The sequence below is a fragment of the Bidens hawaiensis genome, unplaced genomic scaffold, assembly GCF_021521415.1.
Source record: "Bidens hawaiensis isolate Kalapana, Puna unplaced genomic scaffold, B.hawaiensis_p1.1 tig00026611_1, whole genome shotgun sequence".
NCBI classification, from domain to species: domain Eukaryota; kingdom Viridiplantae; phylum Streptophyta; class Magnoliopsida; order Asterales; family Asteraceae; genus Bidens; species Bidens hawaiensis.
Window position 1 is genome coordinate 95,639 of NW_027494277.1, and position 22,799 is coordinate 118,437.

A 22,799-nucleotide genomic window follows, 5' to 3' on the forward strand; every position below is an offset into this window, starting at 1 on the left:
GTGAAGTGATGACGAATGGTCTCATATTGGGTTAGACGTGCACAAAAAAATCGGTTCCGGAACCTAACCGGTGGAACCGAACCGGAACCGGTTCCAGTTCCAACCCGGTTGGAACAATACCCGGTTTGGGTAATTTTGTACCCGAAAATCGTACCCGGTTCTAATATTTATATGTCAGTACCGGTTCCAAACCGGTTCCTACCCGGTTCTTAATTGGAACCGGTTTGGTTCGTACCCGGAATAACCGGTTCCGACGGGTTTTTTTGAAGGGCCAAACAAAAGTCAAACTAGCCGTTGGAACCGGTTCCAACGGTAATATAGCCGTTGGAACCGGTTTTTTTAGACACCAATTAGCCGTTGGAACCGGTTCCAACGGTAATATAGCCGTTGGAACCGGTTTTTAAGACAATAGATCCGTTGGAACCGGTTCCAACGGTAATATAGCCGTTGGAACCGGTTTTTGGGCCAAACCTATATATAAGTTGTTTCCATTACTTGTTTCACCACCAAACTCAAAAACAAACTACAATACTACTCCTTTAGCAAACCCGTTCCTTTACCCGACCATCCAACTAAATATTATTTGGCACCCATCAAAAAAACTAACAACAAGGCTAAGAAGAGTGTTTTTGTTGCCCCCGTTCCTGTTACGGAGGACCCAATGGTTGTTACGGTAGTCAACCATAACCACAACCAAGACGTATGGAAGAATTGGGATTTGATTGTGGATGACGAAGGTTATCAAAAGGCTCGTTGCAAGCTATGTGGTTCAATATTAAAGCACGATTCCAACTCTACTTTGAGAAAGTACATCGAGAAGCCATATTGCAAGGCGTTGAAAGGGATTGGCGCGACCGATCAAATTGACTTGGGTAAAGATGGTACACTATTTCGTTACAACACGACTCAAGTTCAAGATAGAATGGCAAAGTTCGTTATTCAACGAGGTTTGCCGTTTAACCACTTTGATGACCCAGAGTTGACGTCGTTGATTCGCGAAACTCTACAACCGATATACACACATGTAAGTCGTACTACCTTAAGACGTCATTGTATCAGGTTGTGGGAGTGTGCTAAAAAAGAGTTAATCGAGTCTTTTCATTCTTTAGAAGCCATGGTTAGTTTAACTACCGATGTTTGGTCGGCACCACACGGGTTGCCCGAATCATACATATGTGTCACCGCTCATTGGGTTGATCCGGTGACATGGCAATTGATGAAACGCACCATCGCTTTTGAAAACTTCCCGTTCCCACATACCGCCGAAAAATTGTTTGAATTACTTGATGAAGTTATAACGACTTACAACTTGAGAAATAAAATATTTTCGATTTCGTTTGACAACGCTTCAAACAATACTAAGGCGGCTGAAAAATTTATCATTAAATATTCACCACCTTGTTTCGGGGATTTTTTTCATGTCCGATGTGTTGCACATATCATCAACTTGGTTGTCCAAATAGGTCTTGACAATGAACACATTTGTGATGATTTAAAATACTTTAGACTTATGTTACAAGATGTCTTCAAAAGTGGTAAAAGAAGACATCTTGAATATAAGAACTATTGCAAGTCGGTCGAAAGAAAGTATTTGAGGCCGAATTGGGACGTTCCAACCCGTTGGAACTCAACTTGTCATATGTTAAAGTGTGCTTTTACCCAACGCCAAACTTTACAAGCTTTTCATAACAATCTTGTTGAAGAACGCGAGGCCGATATGTTTCCGGAAAGTGTTTGGGTCCAAGTCGGTTATTTGTTGGAGTATCTTGATGTGTTCAAAAAGTCAACAACAAAATTATCGGGAGTCTATTACCCTACTAGTTGTTGGGTTTTGCAAGAATTGTACTATATGTCTTGTGTTTTTAAAAGCTTTGCGGAGAAGAACAAACTCTTCGAAAATATTGTTGCGGTGATGAAAGAAAAGTTCATAAAATATTTTGAAATCATACCGCCGGTCTTCACTTGTGCCGCCGCATTAAACCCCTATTGGAATGTTAATGGGGTTGAAACAACGATTGAGGAAATATTCGACAACTTAGGTATGCACGAGATTGACCCGAAGTTGTCGACGGAAGCGAATGCCAAGTTCAACAAAAACCTTCAAGACCTTTATGACCATTATTTTCAAATGTATGGTCCAAGCACGAGATCGTCTTTTGTGAAAAAAACAACAACTGGTAGGCCGTGCAATGACCCACTTATAAACTTGATGAATGGGATTCGTGAATCGGCATCTAAGAGGCAAAGAGGAAACACACCAAGTAGCGAACTTGGTCGATATAGTGGAGCAAACTATGTTGAGGGCGCAACGGTCGACGAAATTCGCAATATTGATTTGTTGGCTTGGTGGAAAGGTAAACAAAACGAATTTCCCATTCTATCCGCCATGGCTCGTGATTTGCTTGCCGTACAAGCCTCAACGGTTGCTTCCGAATCGGTTTTTTCTCTTAGTGGGAGGGTGTTATCTATGCGAAGAACAAAACTAACTCCCGAGTCTCTAGAGGTTTGCATTTGCTTAAAGGACCATTTGGATGCGGTGGATCGTGTACAACACAAGGCGAACTTTGAAGACGAAATACCAATAGAGCGTCATATTCATGATGAGGAGGCGGAGGACGGGGTTTCTTCCGATAACGAAGACGAGGGTGAAGACGAGAATGAAGACGAAGAAGAGTTGTAATTATTTGTTTTGGTAAACTTATTTGTAACTTGTTCAACTAATATTTAGTTTTGATTTGTTTTATTATAATTACTTTTGTTACTCATGAATAATTGTTTGTTACTTTTTTAATAACGACGAACATTTTATTCATCTAAAAAATAACTATTACAAACATTATTAAAACATAAACGATACTAAACATAACAACTAAAACATAAAAAACAAAGTCCGTCGTTTTAACCCGGGAATACTTATTTTTGGGTTGTAGAGCCGGACGACTCTGCCACTTCCGTTTTTTAAGCTTCCATTCTTCTTTTATCTCGACAATACTTATTCGTATGTTTTCGTAATGTCGAGTTGGACGCTGCTTTAAGAAACTTCGAGCAATATTTGCAACGTGCCAACTCATGTGAGTCGGTCATGAGACACAAATCGTAATGAACCCAAACATCGGGGCATCTTGTTGTTTCGATCACCATAACAACGTCATCATTGGTTGCCATTTGTTGTCGGTTTAAGGTTAATTGTGGTTTGGAGTGTGTTTTATAGTTTTGGGAGTGGTTTAACAAGTACACAAACAAACCTTGCTATTTATAGAAAGAAGATAACCTATTTATAGTTAAAAAACCGGTTCCAACGGTCTAAAACGGCTATATAGCCGTTGGAACCGGTTCCTAACGGCTATAATGTTTAAATTTCAAAAAAAACCGGTGGAACCGGTTTTTACGTAAAAACCGGTTCCGGTTCCGGTTCCAACCTACCCGGTTCCTAAAAGTTTGCATTTCTGGGCATCGGTTCGGGTCGGGAACCGAACCGGTTCCTGACTGGAACCGGTTTCATTTTCTACCCGGTGTGAAAAAAACCGGTTCCGAACCGGTTCGGGTTTTCAAGGTGAACCCGATTTGTGCACCTCTATATTGGGTAATGTCAAAATATAGTGGTGGGCTTTCTGGGCCGATCCAGCCCATATCAACCAAACCCATTGATAGTTCCATCCCTACTACTTGAGTACTTGGTTGGTACTTGGGACGTCCGACCATCCGTAATGGGTATCACTAAAAAGTGAAAAACATCTTGTTATATCACCACCAAATAGGTTTCATTTGGAAAAACGACCCGGAACCGTTAAAATGTGCAATGGTTTCACTTGGACAAAAAATAAATACTAGAACTAAAACTAAAGAGTGGTGAAGGTGTTTTAGTTTTTTTTTTTGGCCCCAAACAAAGAATCCGCGTCCACACTCGTGTTTCTCCCAACGCATGCTCCCAAAATGCCCCAAAAAATGCTCATCCATAATTATTTGGCTCAACAATGGTGGCGTATCTAGAATCTAATTTCAGGGGTAGCACAAAAATATTTCTTTAACCATACATTAAGAAAAATGATTTGTTTACCTGTTTTCGCACGTAGCGGGGGCCGTTAACGTGTTTCGCTCGTCCCGGGCCTGGTTTTGTGCACCGGGATCAGTAACATGTTTCGAGCGTACAGGCACCCGGTAACACGTTTCGCTCATACATGCGCTCGGTTACGCGTTTCGCGTGTCTTGGGCCCGGTTTTGAGCGTAACGTACCGAGGACGGGTTACCCTTTCATGCGTACGGGTGCCTGGTTATGCGTTCCGTGTGTACCGGCGCACAGTAACGCATTTCACGACTCAGGTGTAACTTCAGCAACTTATTTAGGGGGTGTTTGGCCTAGCTTTTTTAACAAAGCTTATAGTTTTTTTAGCTTTTTTTTTTTTTTTTTTTTACAAAATAAGCTTAGTTTAGTGTTTGGTTTAGCCTTTTAAGCTTATGCTTATGTGCTTATATAAGTTCATTTAGAGAAGCTTATGTGAATGTGGTTTTTTAGCTTATTTGAAGAAACTTATTTGTTTAAGGTTGTATGTTACTCATTTTCCCTCAAATGGTGATGGATTAGTAATTATTAAAGCAACTAATTACTCTAACAAATTAAAGAATTGTGGATTTAACAACTTATCAAGACACATAATTAACTTGTAAAATATAAGCTAATCTAAACACTTAAAAATAGCTTATCAAATAATAGAAAATAAGCCATAAGCTACTTAAAAATATAAGCATAAGCCAAAATAAAAAAGCTAGACCAAACACCCCTTAAGTTGGGCTTTTAATCATCTTGGGCTTTTAATAGAACTTTTTGAAAGGTGAAGCTTTGGGCTTTTAAAATTTTTTGAGGGATAAGGTAATATAAATTCAGGGTAACGTAATACATAAAAACGTAAAATTAATAATAACAATAATAATTTCCAATTTGCCGGAAAGGTTGAGGGGTAGAGGGTGCACCCCTCTCAATACAGTATGTCCGCCTTTCCATCAAATCAAAGTTATTTTAAGAAAAAAAAAGTGAACCATAAATACCTTTTGTCTAAAAATCTGTACTCAATCAAAAGAGGAATGTCAAAATTGTTATTTTACTGTCTCAAAGGCTACAAAAGAGCAATGCAGCCGTTTCGTTAGTCGATTTTGGTTAATTCAGTAAAATTTTAAAAATTTCAGCTAAAATAAACATGATACTTCTCTTTATCATCTTTTAGCTAATGGGCCAAAAGAACATACCCAAACCAATATTTCAATGACAACGGTCAACCAATGAACTGAAAAGGATATCCAGATTCTGCATTCAAAAGTTTCCCTTGCTAACTAACTACATACCACCAGACAAAACAAATAAAGTCTAGCGAGTTAGCGTAGCGTGCATACTTAATGCATAAAAACCTCCAAAAATGAATATAATTGGGATATTATAATATAAATGTTGGTAATCATATGACCCATTAGTTATAACTAAAGAAAGAGGAAATGTGTTCCAAACACAACCAACACAAGCCCATTCGGACCAATGGCTCAACCCTTCCATGTTGTAGTGAAGCCTGGACCTGCATTAACATTAAGAAACAAATGCAAAACTAGATTACCTTTTGACTTTTATAGTCAAACAAACAAATACAATCATGAATAACAAATTTATTTCCAGCTAATCCCTGTGCTCTGTGTTTGCATAACAATAAGAAACAAAATCTGTTCAAATATATAATATATTTTATAGTCAAACAATCTACCAAAAAGGCTAAACAAGATAACTCTTTGAAAAAAAAAGAAAGTAGTAATCTTATCAACTAATCACAGTGTATGATATCTAGAACTGGCTTCGAAAAAGCTAACCTCATCATCAACATACAAACAATTCAAATGTTATTCATCTCTCTTCAATATGCATACAAAAGTTATTCACATTCTATATACATACAAAAGTTTTGAGATCAAGATTTCATTAACTCCTCTCTGTCTCTATCAAAAACAGCATAAACTTCAATTATGCATAAACTCATGCACTTGAATCCTCTTAATACTCTCGAGCCTTGACATCAACCCAGACACAAACCTAACCCTGGTTAGGTGGTGATATGTTTAGCCAGTCCTCTCCTAATCTGAAGATGGGAAATGATTGGCTGGTGATTCAGAAGATTCTGGGCTCACACGTTTTGAAGAATCAGAAGTGGTTGTCTTTAAGGAAACAACTTCTTCACTCTTGGAAAAACTTCCACCAATACCCCTAGGCCTGTTCATCGCATGTAGATGGCGCGACTCATGAACATACGACTGTAGGATACAAACATGTCATGTTATTTACTGTTTTACACAAGCAAATTCATCTTCAATTTATAAAGTCATAATTCACCTTACGGCCTTTTATTAACTTCTTTCCATTCTCTGCTTTTGCACGCGATTTCCTTCGCCTGAGGATTGCGTGGTACTGCTTGGCATTTACGAAAACAGGCTCTGGGCCCATTTTAGGTGCCAAAGGCAGCCTTGTTGACACATCCAAAGATTGGGGTGGGATCTATCAAGAAAATCAAAATAAATCCATACAGTGATAGTGATGATCTTTAAAGATATATGTAATCTTGTATCTTACCGTAGGTGGACCATAATTTGCCATCATTCCACCGTAGTATGGACATGGGGCACAACCCTATACAAGTCAACACACCCAAGAACTTTAAAGAAAATCAAGAATCCAAACATTATATATGTAAACCAAATTGACCCGTTTTGACCCTAATCAAATTGTACCTTTTAAAATGACCCGTTTTGACCCTGACCAATGGATACCTTTTTAATGACCCATTCTGGCTCGAAACAAAATGATATCTTTCTTAAAAAGAACCGCTTTGACCCGAAACAAATTGATACCTTACTAAATAACTTGATTTGACCCAAAACCAGCCCGTTACCCAACCGAGGCGCCTGTTTTGCCACTCATAATATAAAACCAACCAACCAAAAGGTGTGAGAAACTTACAATGTTATGCCCAAAAAATTCAGGTTGTGGGACCTGATTTAAATATCCACCGTTGATCGGAAGCATGTTTGGTATTGCATGATGCTGCTGCTGATAATTTGCTACTAACAGTTGGTGTCCATATATATCTAATTACATCAAAATTAAGATGGAGTTGATCATCAGTAAGTATTACAACCATATATATACGGAGTAATAATTTTCTTAACTAATTCATCCTATATTAATATCATAAGTACCTGGTGTAAAAGATGGAACATTTAGTGTTGTTTGGCTTAAATCATCTAGTGAATGGTCTGAACCGAATAAAGATGGGTGCATGTTTGTCAAAGGCATGGAGATTACCTGCAACATTACACATGAAGAAAACCATGCATATAATTAAAAGCAAATATCAATAAGCACACAATTACATATTCATGCATGGAGGATTATATCAATGTCAAAAATTAATCAACATAAACAAACTCTGTACACTTACGATTAACAAGTGATTAGTAACAAGTTGCAAGTGAAATTAGCATGCATCAAATGAAACTTATAAGCAGAATTGAGTATGTAAATAAGCATATATTTATGGTTTAAGAATGAATATTAATATATTACTGGGAGAATGGTAAGTTAATACGCTAGATAGATTTGGGAGATGAATATGAGGATATTAATTTGCATGTAATTCATCACGAAACGCAGCAGCAATTTATGGAAGCACTCGTACAGAAGTAGGAATCTACGTTTGTTTCTATACATCTACAGGGGGCTTATCTTTTTAACAACGTGGAAATACCTGATATCATGACTGTTTTATAATTATTTTTTATTATATTTATCATATTGTGGTTAAATCTTTTATACTTTATTTTATTATTAGGCTTTTATTTTTTATTTTGTGTAAATCTTTGATAATTTATTTTACTTTTATATTTATTTTGTGTTTTGAATTTTTACTTTTTATTATATGGTTACAATTTTTTATTGCCAATTTTATGGTTAAACCTTTTATTGTTTATTTATGGTTAATTTTTTATTGCTTATTTCATTTGGTACAAAAAAGAAAATAATAAGAATATTTTGGACTAATATATAATACTAGTATGTGTTAGTGACAGTGGTTCTACAAGATGTTAATTTTTAGGAATTGAGAGAAAAAGAGTGTTTTTGAATGATTAGTAGAAATCTAATCTGACGACTAACCGGACACCTTTGTATATATATGTTTTAATCCTTAGCAATGTGGAATGAACGATATGTACTATATATAGCCATGATTTCTCAAACTTCATATTACCTATAAGGCAGTAAATATTATACAAGATATAAAGATATAGAAAGGCTTATGATGCTAACGAAGATATAAAGCTAAAAGGAAAATGAGAGTCATATTGAGTGATGTTTGTTGTAATAAAAGTGTTTGGTCTTATGGCTTTGATCTCCAAAGATTTATGGAATATATTAAGCAATAAAGAGACCACTGCTCAAGCTAATAAGTTTGGCGGTTTATCCGATTCCAAGATGTATTGGTCATTATTTACCTCTCAAAAAACTTCATGATATTTACTGCATTTAGTGCTCTGATCGCCAGTTTGCCACTGCAAAATGCATATGGTATCAAATTTTATCTTTTTGGGTGTTAAGTAGGTTTAGTCTTATGTTGTACATCATTTATTTTTATGTTCGTTCTTTCAACATTGTGTACATTTTGATCGCCATTGTAAAAGTACACATGATATCAGAGCTTCAAATAGTAATTAATTCAGTCTGTGTTTACTTCATTAAAGCCGCCTATTGCAACGTTAATGACCCTTAAAACATCGTTTTAATCCACCAACACTGGGTTCGGTGATATTCAGCTTCTCATATCATTCACTCGCGATATTAAACTTACTACTTACAGAAACATATATATGCACAATCTTGGCAAAAATTATTGGTTTTAAAAAAAAGGAAACACCATACAAACATGAATGAATATCTTGTCCAAAATATTGGTTTGTCATTAACTCGCGATACTAAACTTACAGGAACATATACATACAAATACCTGCAAATCAAACGTCTCCACCGTTGTCTTCTCACAAGTTCTTTTTGTACCCATCAAAGAAACGTGAAAACCTACTTGGCTCATACCAGACCGGACATTGCCTATGCTGTTGGGGTGGTAAGTCAATTCATGCATCAACCTCAGTTAGAGCATATGGAAGCAGTTATGAGAATTATAAGATATCTTAAGGGTACTCCAGGAAGAGGTATAGTGTTCAAGAACAATGGACACCTGGATGTTAAAGCTTTTACTGATGCGGATTGGGCTGGAAATCCAAATGATAGAAGATCTATTGCAAGGTTTTTTACCTTAGTTGGAGGAAACTTAGTTACTTGGAGAAGCAAGAAACAGAAGGTAGTGTCTCTATCAAGTGCAGAATCAGAATTCAGGGGCATCGTTAAAGGGATCACAGAAATTCTTTGGCTTAAAAAATTGATGAACGAGATTGGTTTTACTCTAAATCTCCCAACTCAGTTAATGTGTGATAACAAAGCTGCAATTAAAATTTCAGAAAATCCTGTCCAACATGACAGAACGAAGCATGTCGAAATAGATAGACACTTTATAAAAGAAAAAATTGAAGATGGCACCGTGGAACTTCCTTTCATAAGGTCTGAAGAGCAGTTGGCGGATATTCTTACGAAAGCGGTTGCAACAAAAACTTTTGAAGTAATGTTGTGCAAGTTGGGTATTAGAGATCCCACTACACAACTTGAGGGGGAGTGTTAGAATATTCTAGATCAATCATTGTCTACAATCAAGGGAGGGATCGCATAATTAAGGGGCAATATTTTCCATGATTAGTTTTTCCATGTTTAGATTATTTTCCTCATATTTAACTCAAATCCCTTGTATGATTTATTGACATAATAAAAGAGCCAATTTCCTTTCTATCTCTGTACCTTTGATCAGCTCTTGGCATTGTTTTTGGATATTTTTATGTAATTATCCCGGATTCCATGCTTGCAGTTCTTAACAGCCTACGGAACTCCGACAAGCTAATCTTACCATCTTTGTCGATATCAGCTTCTTCCAGAAGCGGCTCTATAGATCCTTTCAAGCCCGTATGCTGTAATTAAAAGAAAAAAGAAACAAGGAAGTAAGAAAAAAAGGTAAGGTTTGACTTTTGAAGTCAAAGATTCTAGCTTCGTGTTTTAAGTTGATAAGATTGTTCGAAGTTCTTGAAAAATGTCATCCTACTTTTCTTTTCTATATTTAAATTAATCAAACATAGAAGAATAAATGGTTTTGATTTGGTAGCAAAATAATTCAAAATCTTGAATTCTGTAATGAGTCTGTTTGACCAGCTCGTCAAACCTCACAGACGTCTGAAAGTTGAATCTTATGAACAAATAAAATAGTGGCAACACGTGTAAAATATTTTCCAGTTTCTTGTAAAGATACAGTTGACTTTCAAGGTCAAGTTGACTAATTTTCAACTCCTAAATGGAGACAGATTCCGAAAATCCAAGAAACATTTGATGATAGAATCAAAACTTACTGCAATTCCCACAAAACTAGCAATTGGAATATTTACCTTCCAACCAAATCAATTTTAATTCTGAAGTAAAAAATTTAGTCTTTTTGACATCAAAAGTCATAGCCTGTGTTTGAGTTTTGGAAGCTGTACCAATGCTCACACGTGTAAACAAAAAATCAAAAGCAACGGCTTTACCATTCTGAGTTCTTCTGGAGTTATATATCCATCCCCATCAACATCAAATTTATCAAAAGCCGACTGTGATATATGTAGCCATTTTTGAGAATCTTGTCCCTCCAACTGATGAACATGAAGAGTGGCTGCAACAAATTCCTTGAAATCAATAAACCCATCCGTGTCACCATCCATCTGCATCACAATTCACATATACATTGGTTAAAAGGGTAAAACAGTAATTTTACAGTACACTAGAATATGAACTTCGTTATGTTAAAAAATAAGATGGTTGTAATGAAAGTAATGTTTATTACTTGAAGGTGTGAATAATACAAAGACAACTACATCTATTTATACACAAACAAACCCTAGCTTTCAACCCATAAAAGGCCCATGGGCTTACACCAACTACATGGGCTAAAACCCTAATTATAACTAAATACAACTAACACTCCTCAAGTTGGAGCATAGATGTTAATCATGCCCAACTTGTTACAAATAAAATCTATCTGAGCTTTCCGGAGCGGTTTAGTTAGAATGTCTGCTAGCTGAAAATTTGTCTTCACATGAACTGGTTGAATGGATGGAGGATCAGTTTGTGTGCCTACTACTCGATCTCTGATAAGGTGGCAGTCGACCTCAATATGTTTTGTCCTCTCATGAAATACTTGATTCTTGGCTATGTGAATGGCAGATTGACTATCACAGTATAACCGCATCAAGTCATTAGAAACAACCCCGAGTTCTATGAGAAGACGACGTACCCATGTCATCTCTAATGTTACATCTGCCATGGCTCTATACTCCGATTTGGCACTCGACCGGGAAACCGTGTGTTGCTTCTTACTATTCCATGATACAAGATTTCCTCCAACAAACACACAATATCCGGTGGTAGATCGTCGAGAAATCGGACAACCTGCCCAATCTGCATCTGAGAACCCTGATATCCGACCATCACCTTCTTCTGTGAAGGCACCCACACGACAATGACCCTAATCAGAGTATAATATACCCAAACCAGGTGAGGTCTTAAGATATCTTAAGACACGAATGGCAGCATCCCAGTGACCGGTGTATGGCGCAGCCATAAATTAGCTCAGAACACTAACAGTAAAGGAGATATCCGGTCGTGTGACGGTTAAATAATTAAGTTTACCAACCAACCGTCTGTATCGCTCAGGATCTTTCATTGGATCTCCTTCCTTTGGGAGGAGTTTCTTTGTAGGAAGCATTGGGGTATCAACAGGTTTACAACCCAGTAAGCCACATTCAGTCAACATATCAAGGACATACTTTCGTTGGGAGAGAAGTATTCCTTGTGGAGAGCGAGAAACTTCTATGCCAAGGAAATACCTCAATCGACCTAAGTCGCTGACCTGAAACTGAGACTGAAGAAACTGCTTGAGTTTGGTGATCCCGACCTCGTCATCACCTGTGATTATAATGTCATCCACATAAACAACTACGATAATCCTCTTTCCTTTCTGGTGTCTAAAGAAGACAGAGTGATCGTAGGCACTCCGAGTCATCCCAAACTGTCCCATAACACTAGAGAATCGACCAAACCATGCCCTGGGAGACTGTTTAAGACCATATAGAGAACGATGTAGTCTGCAAACTTTCGAGGCCTCCTCAACAACGAACCCTGGTGGCTGCTCCATATATACCTCCTCCTCAAGAACACCATTAAGAAAGGCGTTCTTGACATCAAGCTGGTGGAGCGGCCAATGATTAATGGAAGCAAGAGCAATACAAATACGGACAGATGGCATTTTAGCAACTGGCGAGAAGGTTTCATCATAATCAATGCCATATGCCTGAGAATACCCTTTTGCGACCAACCGAGCCTTCAAGCGGTGTAAGGAGCCATCCGGGTGTAGTTTAACCGTAAACACCTAACGACAACCAACAATACGCTTCCCTTTAGGAAGTGTTTCAAGATCCCATGTATGATTGGACTTTAGAGCCTCAATTTCATCTTCCATAGCCTTTCGCCATCCTGGGTGAGCGAGAGCGCTCGTCACATTTTTGGGAATCGGGTAGGAATCAAGAGTAGTGGTGTACGCATGAGATTCAGGAGATAGGTGGGTGTAGGCAACATAGTCCTGAATTGGGTAACGAGTGCATTTCCGGGGTTCTTTGCGAAAAGAAATAGGTATATCGGGTAGTGGTGCACCAGGAGGATCATAAACGGTTGTATCAGGGGTAGCTTCTGGTAAAGGTGTCGGATCGGGTAAGGATGTATCAGTGAGAGGTGTAGGTTGTTCGTATGCAGACGGAGGATCTGAGGGTATTTCGGGGTTGTAGCCTGAATGTGAATCAAGTGTCTCTGATATTTGACCCTTACCTCGCCTAGCATATGTGAAAAGCAGTGGCGGAGGTTCTGTCGGTGGGTCAGAATCAGCAGAGATTGGATCGGTAGAGGGAATCGACACAGGAATGGTGGGGAGGAAGGGAGATGTGGGTATATCGAGGTCGGGAAACGGGTCAAAAACAGGAGTGGAACACTCGGGAAAGTAAGGAGACTCGTGAAAAGTGACATCGGCACTAGTAAAGTATCGGTGAAGTGATGGGCTATAGCATCGATACCCTTTTTGAACCCGTGAGTAACCAAGAAAGACACAACGAATGGCTCGGGGATCAAGTTTGATGGTTTTCGGACGATGGTCATGAACATAGGCGACACAACCAAATACTTTAGGTGCGAGAGGAAATGGATTATCGTTGGGAAATAGTACAGAAAACGGTGTTTTACCATGAAGAACGGTTGAGGGCATGCGGTTAATCAGAAGTGTGGCAGTGAGAACGGCATCTCCCCAAATACGATGAGGAACACGTGATTGGATCATGATTGTGCGAGCAACATCCAATATGTGACGATTTTTGCGTTCGGACACACCATTTTGTTGAGATGTATAAGCACACGATAATTCATGAATAATGCCGTTGGTTTTTAAGTATGAAGAAAAGTCGGTGGAAAAATATTCTTTAGCATTATCAGATCGTAAAGTTTTAATGGTGGTGTTAAATTGGTTTTGAACATAAGCATTAAATTCTCGAAATATGAAAAATACCTCACTACGAGATTTCAACAAATAAACCCAAGTAGTGCGAGAATAGTCATCAATAAAGGTAATAAAATATTCAAACCCGGCGTAGATTTGATAGGGCAAGGACCCCATACATCAGAATGCAACAATTCAAAACAAGAACTGACTCGATTGGGTACCCTAGGGGGATAGGGACGCCTGGTATGTTTACCAAGTTGACACGACTCACAATGAAAATTAAAAGACGAAAGTGGTAAATCTGGTCGCATTTGCTTCAGAACCACTGTAGAGGGATGACCTAACCGACGGTGAGCCTCCCTGATAGCGGAATCACATAAGTTTGCTACAGGATGCGAAAACGGGGATATACGATAGAGACCTCCTGATTCAAAACCAGTACCAATTACCCGGTTTGTTCCTAGTTCATAAAAAACGCAGTGAGTTGGGTAAAAGGTCACAGAACAGTTGTTTTGTTTGGTAATCTGACTCACTGAACAAAGACTGGTAGGAAATTTAGGAACAAATAGGATAGAAGACAGTTTTAGGTTTTCCGAGTTACTGATGGATCCTATGCCGAGAACGGGACATGAAGATCCATCGGCAAGACGTACTGGTGCATGGGAAACATTTTGAAGACTAGAGAAAATACCCCGATTCCCAGACATGTGATGTTTGGCTCCATAATCAATCACCCATGATGAGTCAAGACTAGAAGATTTACCTGGATGTGCCGAGTTGGTTTGAGGATGAGGTAGTTGCGAGGCAAGAAACCGTTGAATAAGATCATGCTCCTCCTTGGTAAATGTATACGTGTATTTATTGTCGCCCATAGTAATACACCGAACTGAAAATGGTAATATTCAGATTGTGAACAGTAACTCTCAGATAAGAATGTGTTTAACCAGAAAACGAGTGCAGGTAGTGGCTGGAAACAGATTTGGCAGCGGCAGACCGACAACGGTAGACAACAGCAAACAGAAAGTCGTCGGTTCGAAAAACTAACAACACGGGGAGCTTCGGACAAGAAAAATAATAAATCTGAAAAAAAGGCCGGTGGCCGGAAACAGGGTCACGCGCCGTCACGCGGTGGCGCGTGGGGGCAGTGACGGTGATCGGGCGGCGAGTGCGACGGCGGCTGGCGACGGATTTTTGACAGATGATATTTCGGGGGTTTCTGGTTACGATGGTGGCGGCGGTGATGGTAAGGGGTGTCTGGAAAAAAGATTCCGTGATAGGGCAGCAGGTTCAACGAGACCGGAGCTCGTTTCAGATCTGATGGCTGTTGATCAGATTCAGGTTCGGATCAGACGGCTAGGGTTTGGATCGAGAGCCGTAGCTCTGATACCATGTTAAAAAATAAGATGGTTGTAATGAAAGTAATGTTTATTACTTGAAGGGTGAATAATACAAAGACAACTACATCTATTTATACACAAACAAACCCTAGCTTTCAACCCATAAAAGGCCCATGGGCTTTAACCAACTACATGGGCTAAAACCCTAATTATAACTAAATACAACTAACACGTTACAAATTTACAATGGGCTTACTGCTTTTAGTAACTCTAAAACACGTGATTCTTTCATCTTCCAAGGAATATCTTTAGCAAGTGCCTGCCAGGAAACCGAGCTATTTTAGAAATAAGTGTTCAATGTTTTATTTGACTTTTCGGGTCAAAGTCAAATATACCTGTTTCATTTCCTCGAGACTAATAGCACCATTTTTATCTACATCTATTGCATGAAATTGATCTTTGAGATCCGCTAGCTGCTCTTCATCAAGTGTGCTAGCCAAAGCCTACGCAATATATCAAGTCTTAGAAAATATTATTCGTGAATTGTTATCACCTTTATAATATTAGAGAAATACTTACCCGTAGAGCAAATTGTTTTAGGCGACTGTATTTTAAAAATTCACGCATGTTTGATAGAACCGAAATGTCGAGAGGAATCTCAGACGCATTTCCACCTTCTCGTACCCACGGGTGTGCTATAAAACACATACTCAACCATCAGATTACAGAACAGTTTATATTAAAAAAAAGTGAACAGTTGAAGATGGATTGTAATAAATAGATACGCGGAATATAAAGTTTGGATGTGATTCAACAAAATGTTTGAGTGTTTGAAAAAACTCGTATAAATAAACATGAACAAGAAAAATAAACATACATAGGGCTTGCGCAGCAGTAAGTCGTGTACGAGGATCTTTCACAAGCAATTTCTTGACAAAATCTATGGCACTCGGGCTTACGTTAGGCCATGGTTTGCGCCGAAAATCAGGTTTGTTTCTTAACACCTATAAATTCATAACAATATTGTAAAAAACTAAATTACTGATATATCATTAATATATTTTACTAAAAACAATTTACCTCTTTAAAAATCCCATTTTCAGATTTATCCCAAAAGGGGCGACGCCCACATAGTAGAATGTATGTGATAACGCCTATGCTCCAAACATCTGATTCGGGTCCCGATTTACGTTTCAATACTTCAGGAGCAACATAATATGCACTACCAACCATATCAGTAAACTTCTTTCCTACAAATAATACAAAATATTCTGTATGAAAATACTGTTATTTATTAGATAAAGAACCAGATGTTATAGATTTACACTAACCTGGTCTTATAAAATCTGATAGACCAAAATCTGTAGCCTTTAATTGTGAATTGTCATCACGCGACTTGAAAAGAAAATTCTATAAAATACAAGACAAGGTTAGCATTATCCTATGAACATCGGGTCAATGTAAGAGGGTCTGTATTATAATGTGTTATCATACCTCTGGTTTCATGTCACGGTGTACCAAACCATGTAAATGGCATTCAGCAGCAACTTTAAGCATTTGCCTTACAATAATTGCTGCATCTTTCTCTGAGTAACAGTTATCTTTCCTGTAAAACGAGGCATAGATGACTTTTTTAGACAAAAGGAATAGCATTTGACTTAAAGATTGATAAAAGCTCAAAAACTATGCCAAATCTTCAATACCTAATTACATTTTACAAGAATTTCTACTCATAGGCACATACAGGTGTCGGGCTCGTCACAAACTAATTTAACGAAGAACTAACAGGTTTAACCACAAAAGTAAACATTAATCTACAAGATGGGACTTGGGAGTTCTTACTTTCCTAAAATCCGATCCAGCAACTCACCGCCCTCGCATAACCTGAAAAGTGTAACCATAAAGTCAAGTTCTTGACAACTAAATCAATCACTGAAAAAACAAAAGTCAACTCGGTTATTCAACGTACTCCATAACTATGTACACATAGGAGCTATCTTCATAAGCATTATGAAACTGAACCACATTTTCATGACCACTTAAAGCTTGTAGTATCTTTACTTCTCTTTTAACATCTTCCACAGAAGCTGGAAGAATCATCTGTAGAAAAATGCCAAAAAAGAATATTAAGATTACTAATTATTAATTAAGCTCATACTTGCCAACTATATCAACTATATTAAACAACAAAATCAAAACATATGAGGATCTTTTCCAGCTTGCAGCCATAGTCATTATGATATAATTTGACTTAAAATATATGTATGATTCTAGAAATTGGTCAACTGTTGAATCTTGCAACATGTAAATTAGTAAAGTTCAAATCTTTAACATGATCCAACCAAATCTTTAGCTAATACTCAAAAAACTAAGCAAAACCCTAAAACTGAAATCATTAATATCATATTTGGATTAAAATGCCAAAAAAAAAAAAACCTTATTTTTATCAATTTTCTTGACAGCAACACGTTCTCCATTAGCTTTATGAACAGCAACATAAGTATAGCCAAATTGACCATGACCCAACAATTTCCCAATGGTGTAATCCTTGTCAAAATCCTTAAGATACCCAAAATCAGTTCTTTTGCCACAAGGACTGCCTTTCTTTCTTGAATGATTATGATTATGATTATGATTGGCAATGTGGATTTGAATTGGGGTGTTGCTGTTGGAGCCACTGATCTTGGTAGTTGATAAACAGACACCCATCTTATGAAACTTGATAAAAATTGAATCTTTTTGAGAATGGGTTTGTGGGAGTGGTATGGTGTCCACCTTTTAAAGTGGAGGTGGTGGGTTCAAATCCTTGCAAGTGCAAGGTTTAGAGGGATTTTAGATGAAAAAATTTGTTGTTTCAAAAAAAAAAAAAAAGAAAAATAGTAAAGTGGTTTCAACGTGTGGGTTATTATTAAAGATTTTAAGAGGAGTGAGGTGGAGTCAGAATATATTAAAAAAAAATAAAAAATCAAGAAAATGTGAGGTAGGCAAGGTTGGAGTGTAGATACTAGACAATATGATGAAGGTGGTGGTGGACGGTGATATTTTTATTTTTATTTTATTTTTGTTAGGCTGAGGGGTGTGGGGGGCGCGAGAGGGGGCGCGAGTGGGGGCGCCAGCCAATAATATTGTGACGTGTGGCAGAGAGAGAAAGTTGATAAGATGGGTGTTGGTAGTGGTGCTCGCGCCCCGGGACATGGTGTTGAGGGGCGCGAGAGGGGGCGCGAGCGGTTTTTTTTTATTATTTTTTAAATGTAGTAAAAAAACGTATTATTAAAAAAACGCAAAAATTATTTAAAAAAACACACATTTTTTTGAAAATTCATATAATAAAAAAAACATACTAAAAATTAAACAAACAATAATATTTAATAATAAAACTAATCTAATACAAGATCCTCTGGTCGCCTCGCCCACAAATGTTCAACCAACTCATGTCGAAGATCCCCGTGTATCTCACGGCTCTTGATATTTGCTATGTTATGAAGTTTTTGTTGATCACTGATTGTGGACGGTTGTGGCGGAATGTCACCTTGGTAGTTTTGGCATATAGCTTTGCCCTCGTCTTCTAACGTCATGTTGTGTAGGATAAGACACGTGTAGACGACGTCCATTATCCTCTCCCGAGTCCAATAACGTATCGGGTTCGCCAGAACATAATATTGTTTTTTTATAGCTCCAAAAGCTCTTTCAATATCTTTTCTAGCAGACTCTTGCTTCTTCGTAAAATACTTCCGTTTGTCGGCGACTGGCTCTGTAAAAGCTTGAACTAACACAGCCCATTCGTTGTAAATACCATCGACCAGATAGTACCCGTACTTGAAGAGTTCTTCATTGGCAACAAAAGATTGAGGTGGTTCAACCCCGTCGATAAGGTCGTTGATCAAATGTGACTGATCGATAACATTAAGGTCGTTATTTGACCCAGCAACACCAAAAAAAGCATGCCAAAACCAAAGATCCTGTGACACCGCCGCCTCAAGTATGAGGGTCGGCCCTTCATGATCACCACGGTGGAACTGACCTCGCCAGGCCGTTGGACACATAGCCCATCCAACATGCGTACAATCGATGCTACCTAGCATCCCAGGAAAACCATGTTTTTCTGCGTGCACCTCATATATGCGTTGGATGTCATACGTTGTAGGTTTACGCAGATATCTCCGAGCGTAAGTCGATATGACTCCTACGTACAATATATATTAAAAAATGTAATAAATATTTAATAAAAAGTAAAATTAATGTTTTTTACCTTGGCAGAAAAAATGAAGGGATTCACGTGCAACCCTTTTCGACATCTGTAAATACTCATCCAAAGCGTCCGACGAGATGCCGTACGCTAGTTGACGGATAGCAGCCGTGCATTTTTGAAGAGGGGTAAAACCGGGAAGACCCCTAGCATCCTCCCTTTGTTGGAAAAAGGGATACCGTGCCTCTAAATCACTCGCTATACGCGTGAACAATTGTCTGCTCATTCGAAAACGAGTTCGAAAATCCGACTCCGCGTATACCGGTTGAGGGCTAAAATAATGCCTCATCAAAGTATCGTTAGCACCCGATCGATCACGATCACGAGGTGGTGCTCTAACCCTCGGGAGTCGGGGTTGATGGGCTTGATTTTGCAAGAGATTTACCACGGCTGCGGTCAAAACTCCCCCTACATGAAGAAGCAAATCATCCTCTTCGAAGGAGTCGGAATCAGACGAGTATGACGACATTATTTTTTAAAAAAAAAATGGGACGATGGGTTGTTTGGAGATTGAAGTTGTGTTTGATATGGTAAAAATGGGTTGATTTAGGGGTATTATATAGGATTTAGTGAAGGTTTTTTTAAAAAAGTTTGAAAGAAATGAGTAATATATAGGAAGTGTTGTATAAAGAAATGGGTAAGTTTGGTGTTTTGTGAAGTTGTGTTAAAGTGTTGTATAAAATGGGTAATATATAGGAGTAGAAAATTTTTTTTTTTTAAAAGATTAAGAGCCAACGGCTCATTAAGCTTTCAAACGGCTCTTTTCACCATTCCCCATGCCCCTCACGCTCAACCTGTCCCGCGAACCCCCTGGCGCCTGCCTCTTTTTCCGCGCTCGCGCCCCTCTCGCGCCCCTCTCGCGCCTCGGTGGTGTGGTGCTCGCGCCCCGGGGCGCGAGCGGCTGTCCTCTTGCGCCCTTTCTCACGCTCCACACCCCTCAGCCTTACAGAAGAAGAGGAGGAGAAGTTGAGGACCCCATTTGATACGGTGTCCATGATCATTTGTTCACACACACAAAAATAAAAATAAAAAATCTAATGTTTGTAAATTGTAATCTAGAAGGTTCTATAGATGTCGGAAAGAATCACTGGTGTCGCTCCGGAAGACAGACATGTGGTCTTCCGAAAGTGACAAGTGGAAGTAGAAGCGGGAAGGGTGTGCCATGGTATAGAGAAAAGTTTGTGAAGGGCAAGAGAGATCAAGAGAGGAATGCACGATGGAAAGCTTAGGAAAGCGTGCATATTGTTTGTTTGTGAGGAGTGTATATTGTCTACCAAAATTGATTTGCAATGGAAATTACAAGATATCTTGTATTCAATAAACAAATTCGTCATTTCCTTTTTTGGTAAGACTGATGATGTCATATATGGATTGGTGAAAATGAGAAAGAATAGTAAAGAAAGGAACATAACTTTCAATCCTTTTGAGATTGCATTTGAATTTTATTTGAAGATCTTTAACTTTTTTATAATAATTATAATAAGCAAAGAACGAGTTATTATCAATTCTGGCATTTTATTAGTTTAGTATTTCCAATAAAAAGAACACTCATGTAATGTTTTATTATTGACAAAACTTTCAAATATATTAGTTTTCTTTCTAATTATTTCTATGTTTATTTTGTGTTTTCTTCATGTTTTACTTGGTATCACGGCTCGTTATCATCCTGATGGAAAATGGCAAGGATGCTCAACAAAGTCGTCTCAGTAAAGGGTGACGTGTGGTTGACACTTTGTGGCATGTGGTGAATGATCTCACCACCAAATAGTACCATCAAAAAACCTGAAAACTACGCACCTCAACTGCAAGGTCACAATGGCAGCGAAACTCGAGAGAGTTATAACTACTTTCACTCATTGTCATCTAAACAAAGACGGTGATGGTGGTAACTAGAACGACCAACCCCTAGTCAATCGACGAGTTGTTGCTCATGTCGGATTGTTCCTAATAAAGATAGAACGATTTGTCACCACCCCATGCAATTTTTTTTAGTTTTCACCTTAATTTTCTTAATTGTCCTGTTTAATTTCTTAATTGTATATTTGTTCACACAACAAAAATTTAGATATTTATAAGTCTTTCAATTCATGAGATTCATTTAAAAAAACTCATACATGAACCACAAAATTCTTTTGATGTTACATGACATGTTACTCATTTATTTGATTTGCTAAGGCATTGATTAAACATGGCTCTACTCACACATATCATGTTATACAACCCATGATTGATTTACTCTAAAAAAATATATCAATTAAATATTTTAGCATTAACCATATGTTTTGTAATAAAAGTTTTTTTTTAATATTCGGTTGCTTAACTTTATTTGTTATGATATTTCTTTCACGTTTAGTTTTTGTTAACCTCCGTGAAATAAATAGTATTGGTTTTTTTAAGGTAACCATGATCACATGTTTATCATATGGTAGGTGTCTTTTTAGTTATTATATCTAGGGTGTTAACAAGACTTAGTAGGTTGACTAGTTAAATTCGATAATGACTTGTCTCATTCTAGATAGTAATTGATAATTAACCATGTAACTTAAACATGGCCATTGTAGCTTATTTATTTAAGGGAAATGACCAAAATAACCATTTTGAATCAAGTACACTAGTTTTCACTATTAGAAATATTTAAAATGGTTATTTAAGAACAATCAGACTGCGTGATTAAAATCTACCATCCGGCGGGTTACGCAACAATCCACAGCCACACAGGTGTCCGCATAAAAAGTTGAGTGACTATTCTTTTTAAGAAACAACGGATTTTGCTCAAAACCGACGAGTTATTAATAGTCGGTCCCACTGTTTAACGTTCTAATTCTCTCAGATCTGACTGTTTAACGTTCTAATTCTCTCAGATCTGACTGTTTAACTAAACAATCAGATTTTTATAAAAACAGTTGGATGGTCAACCTTTTTAACAAGTAGAAGAGGGTTACAAATCGGGTGGATGACAAATGAAAGCGGCCGGATAGCAGACGAAATGAGCGGCCAATGGTTTTTGAAGTGTTTATTTGGGGATTTTTAAGACAAAGAGCTAGTCTTGGAACCCCTTTGGTCAAAATGATCATTTTGGGAATTTTTCCTTTATTTTAATGGGTTAACGGTTTGTAAAAAAATGAATTATACAGGTTATAAACGGATTGACGAGAAAAATAAGTCAAGTTGAACTCAACTCGTTTAATCAATCAAATTAGATATCTTCAATACCCTTTTCTCATGTTCTCTAAATTCTTTGCGTATATGTATTATTAAACCAAAACTATAATTAATTATTTAAGATAAGATCATGTGTTGTATGAATAAAACCAAATAATTAAAAAGACTCCACGTTTTTCTGTAATAGTTTTTAATCATCATTCAACTTGCATCATTATGTTTATAATATTAGTTTAAGAATGTCTTAGCTGGACACGCGTATCTATTTGTGTGGAAGTTAAACGAATAAAATAATTTATACAATCTTTAGAATGTTAAACAAATGAAATAGTATATTCATGATATAAAGGTGAATAA

General features: G+C 37.7%; 1 protein-coding gene across 1 annotated transcript; it reads right to left on the bottom strand.

Annotated features, from left to right (window-relative positions):
* Window positions 1-9,946: 9,946 nt before the first annotated feature.
* On the bottom strand, window positions 9,947-17,787 carry LOC143573696 (calcium-dependent protein kinase 28-like). The gene is made up of 12 exons (XM_077058504.1): window positions 17,471-17,787; window positions 17,004-17,134; window positions 16,877-16,918; window positions 16,529-16,640; window positions 16,366-16,444; window positions 16,115-16,284; window positions 15,912-16,038; window positions 15,614-15,729; window positions 15,430-15,537; window positions 15,291-15,353; window positions 10,705-10,878; window positions 9,947-10,098 (listed from the first exon to the last, which is right to left on the bottom strand). Exons 1-12 carry the CDS (start codon window positions 17,741-17,743, stop codon window positions 9,967-9,969), a joined length of 1,527 nt encoding a protein of 508 aa, XP_076914619.1. The 5' UTR covers window positions 17,744-17,787; the 3' UTR covers window positions 9,947-9,966.
* Between the last annotated feature and the right edge of the window lie 5,012 nt (window positions 17,788-22,799).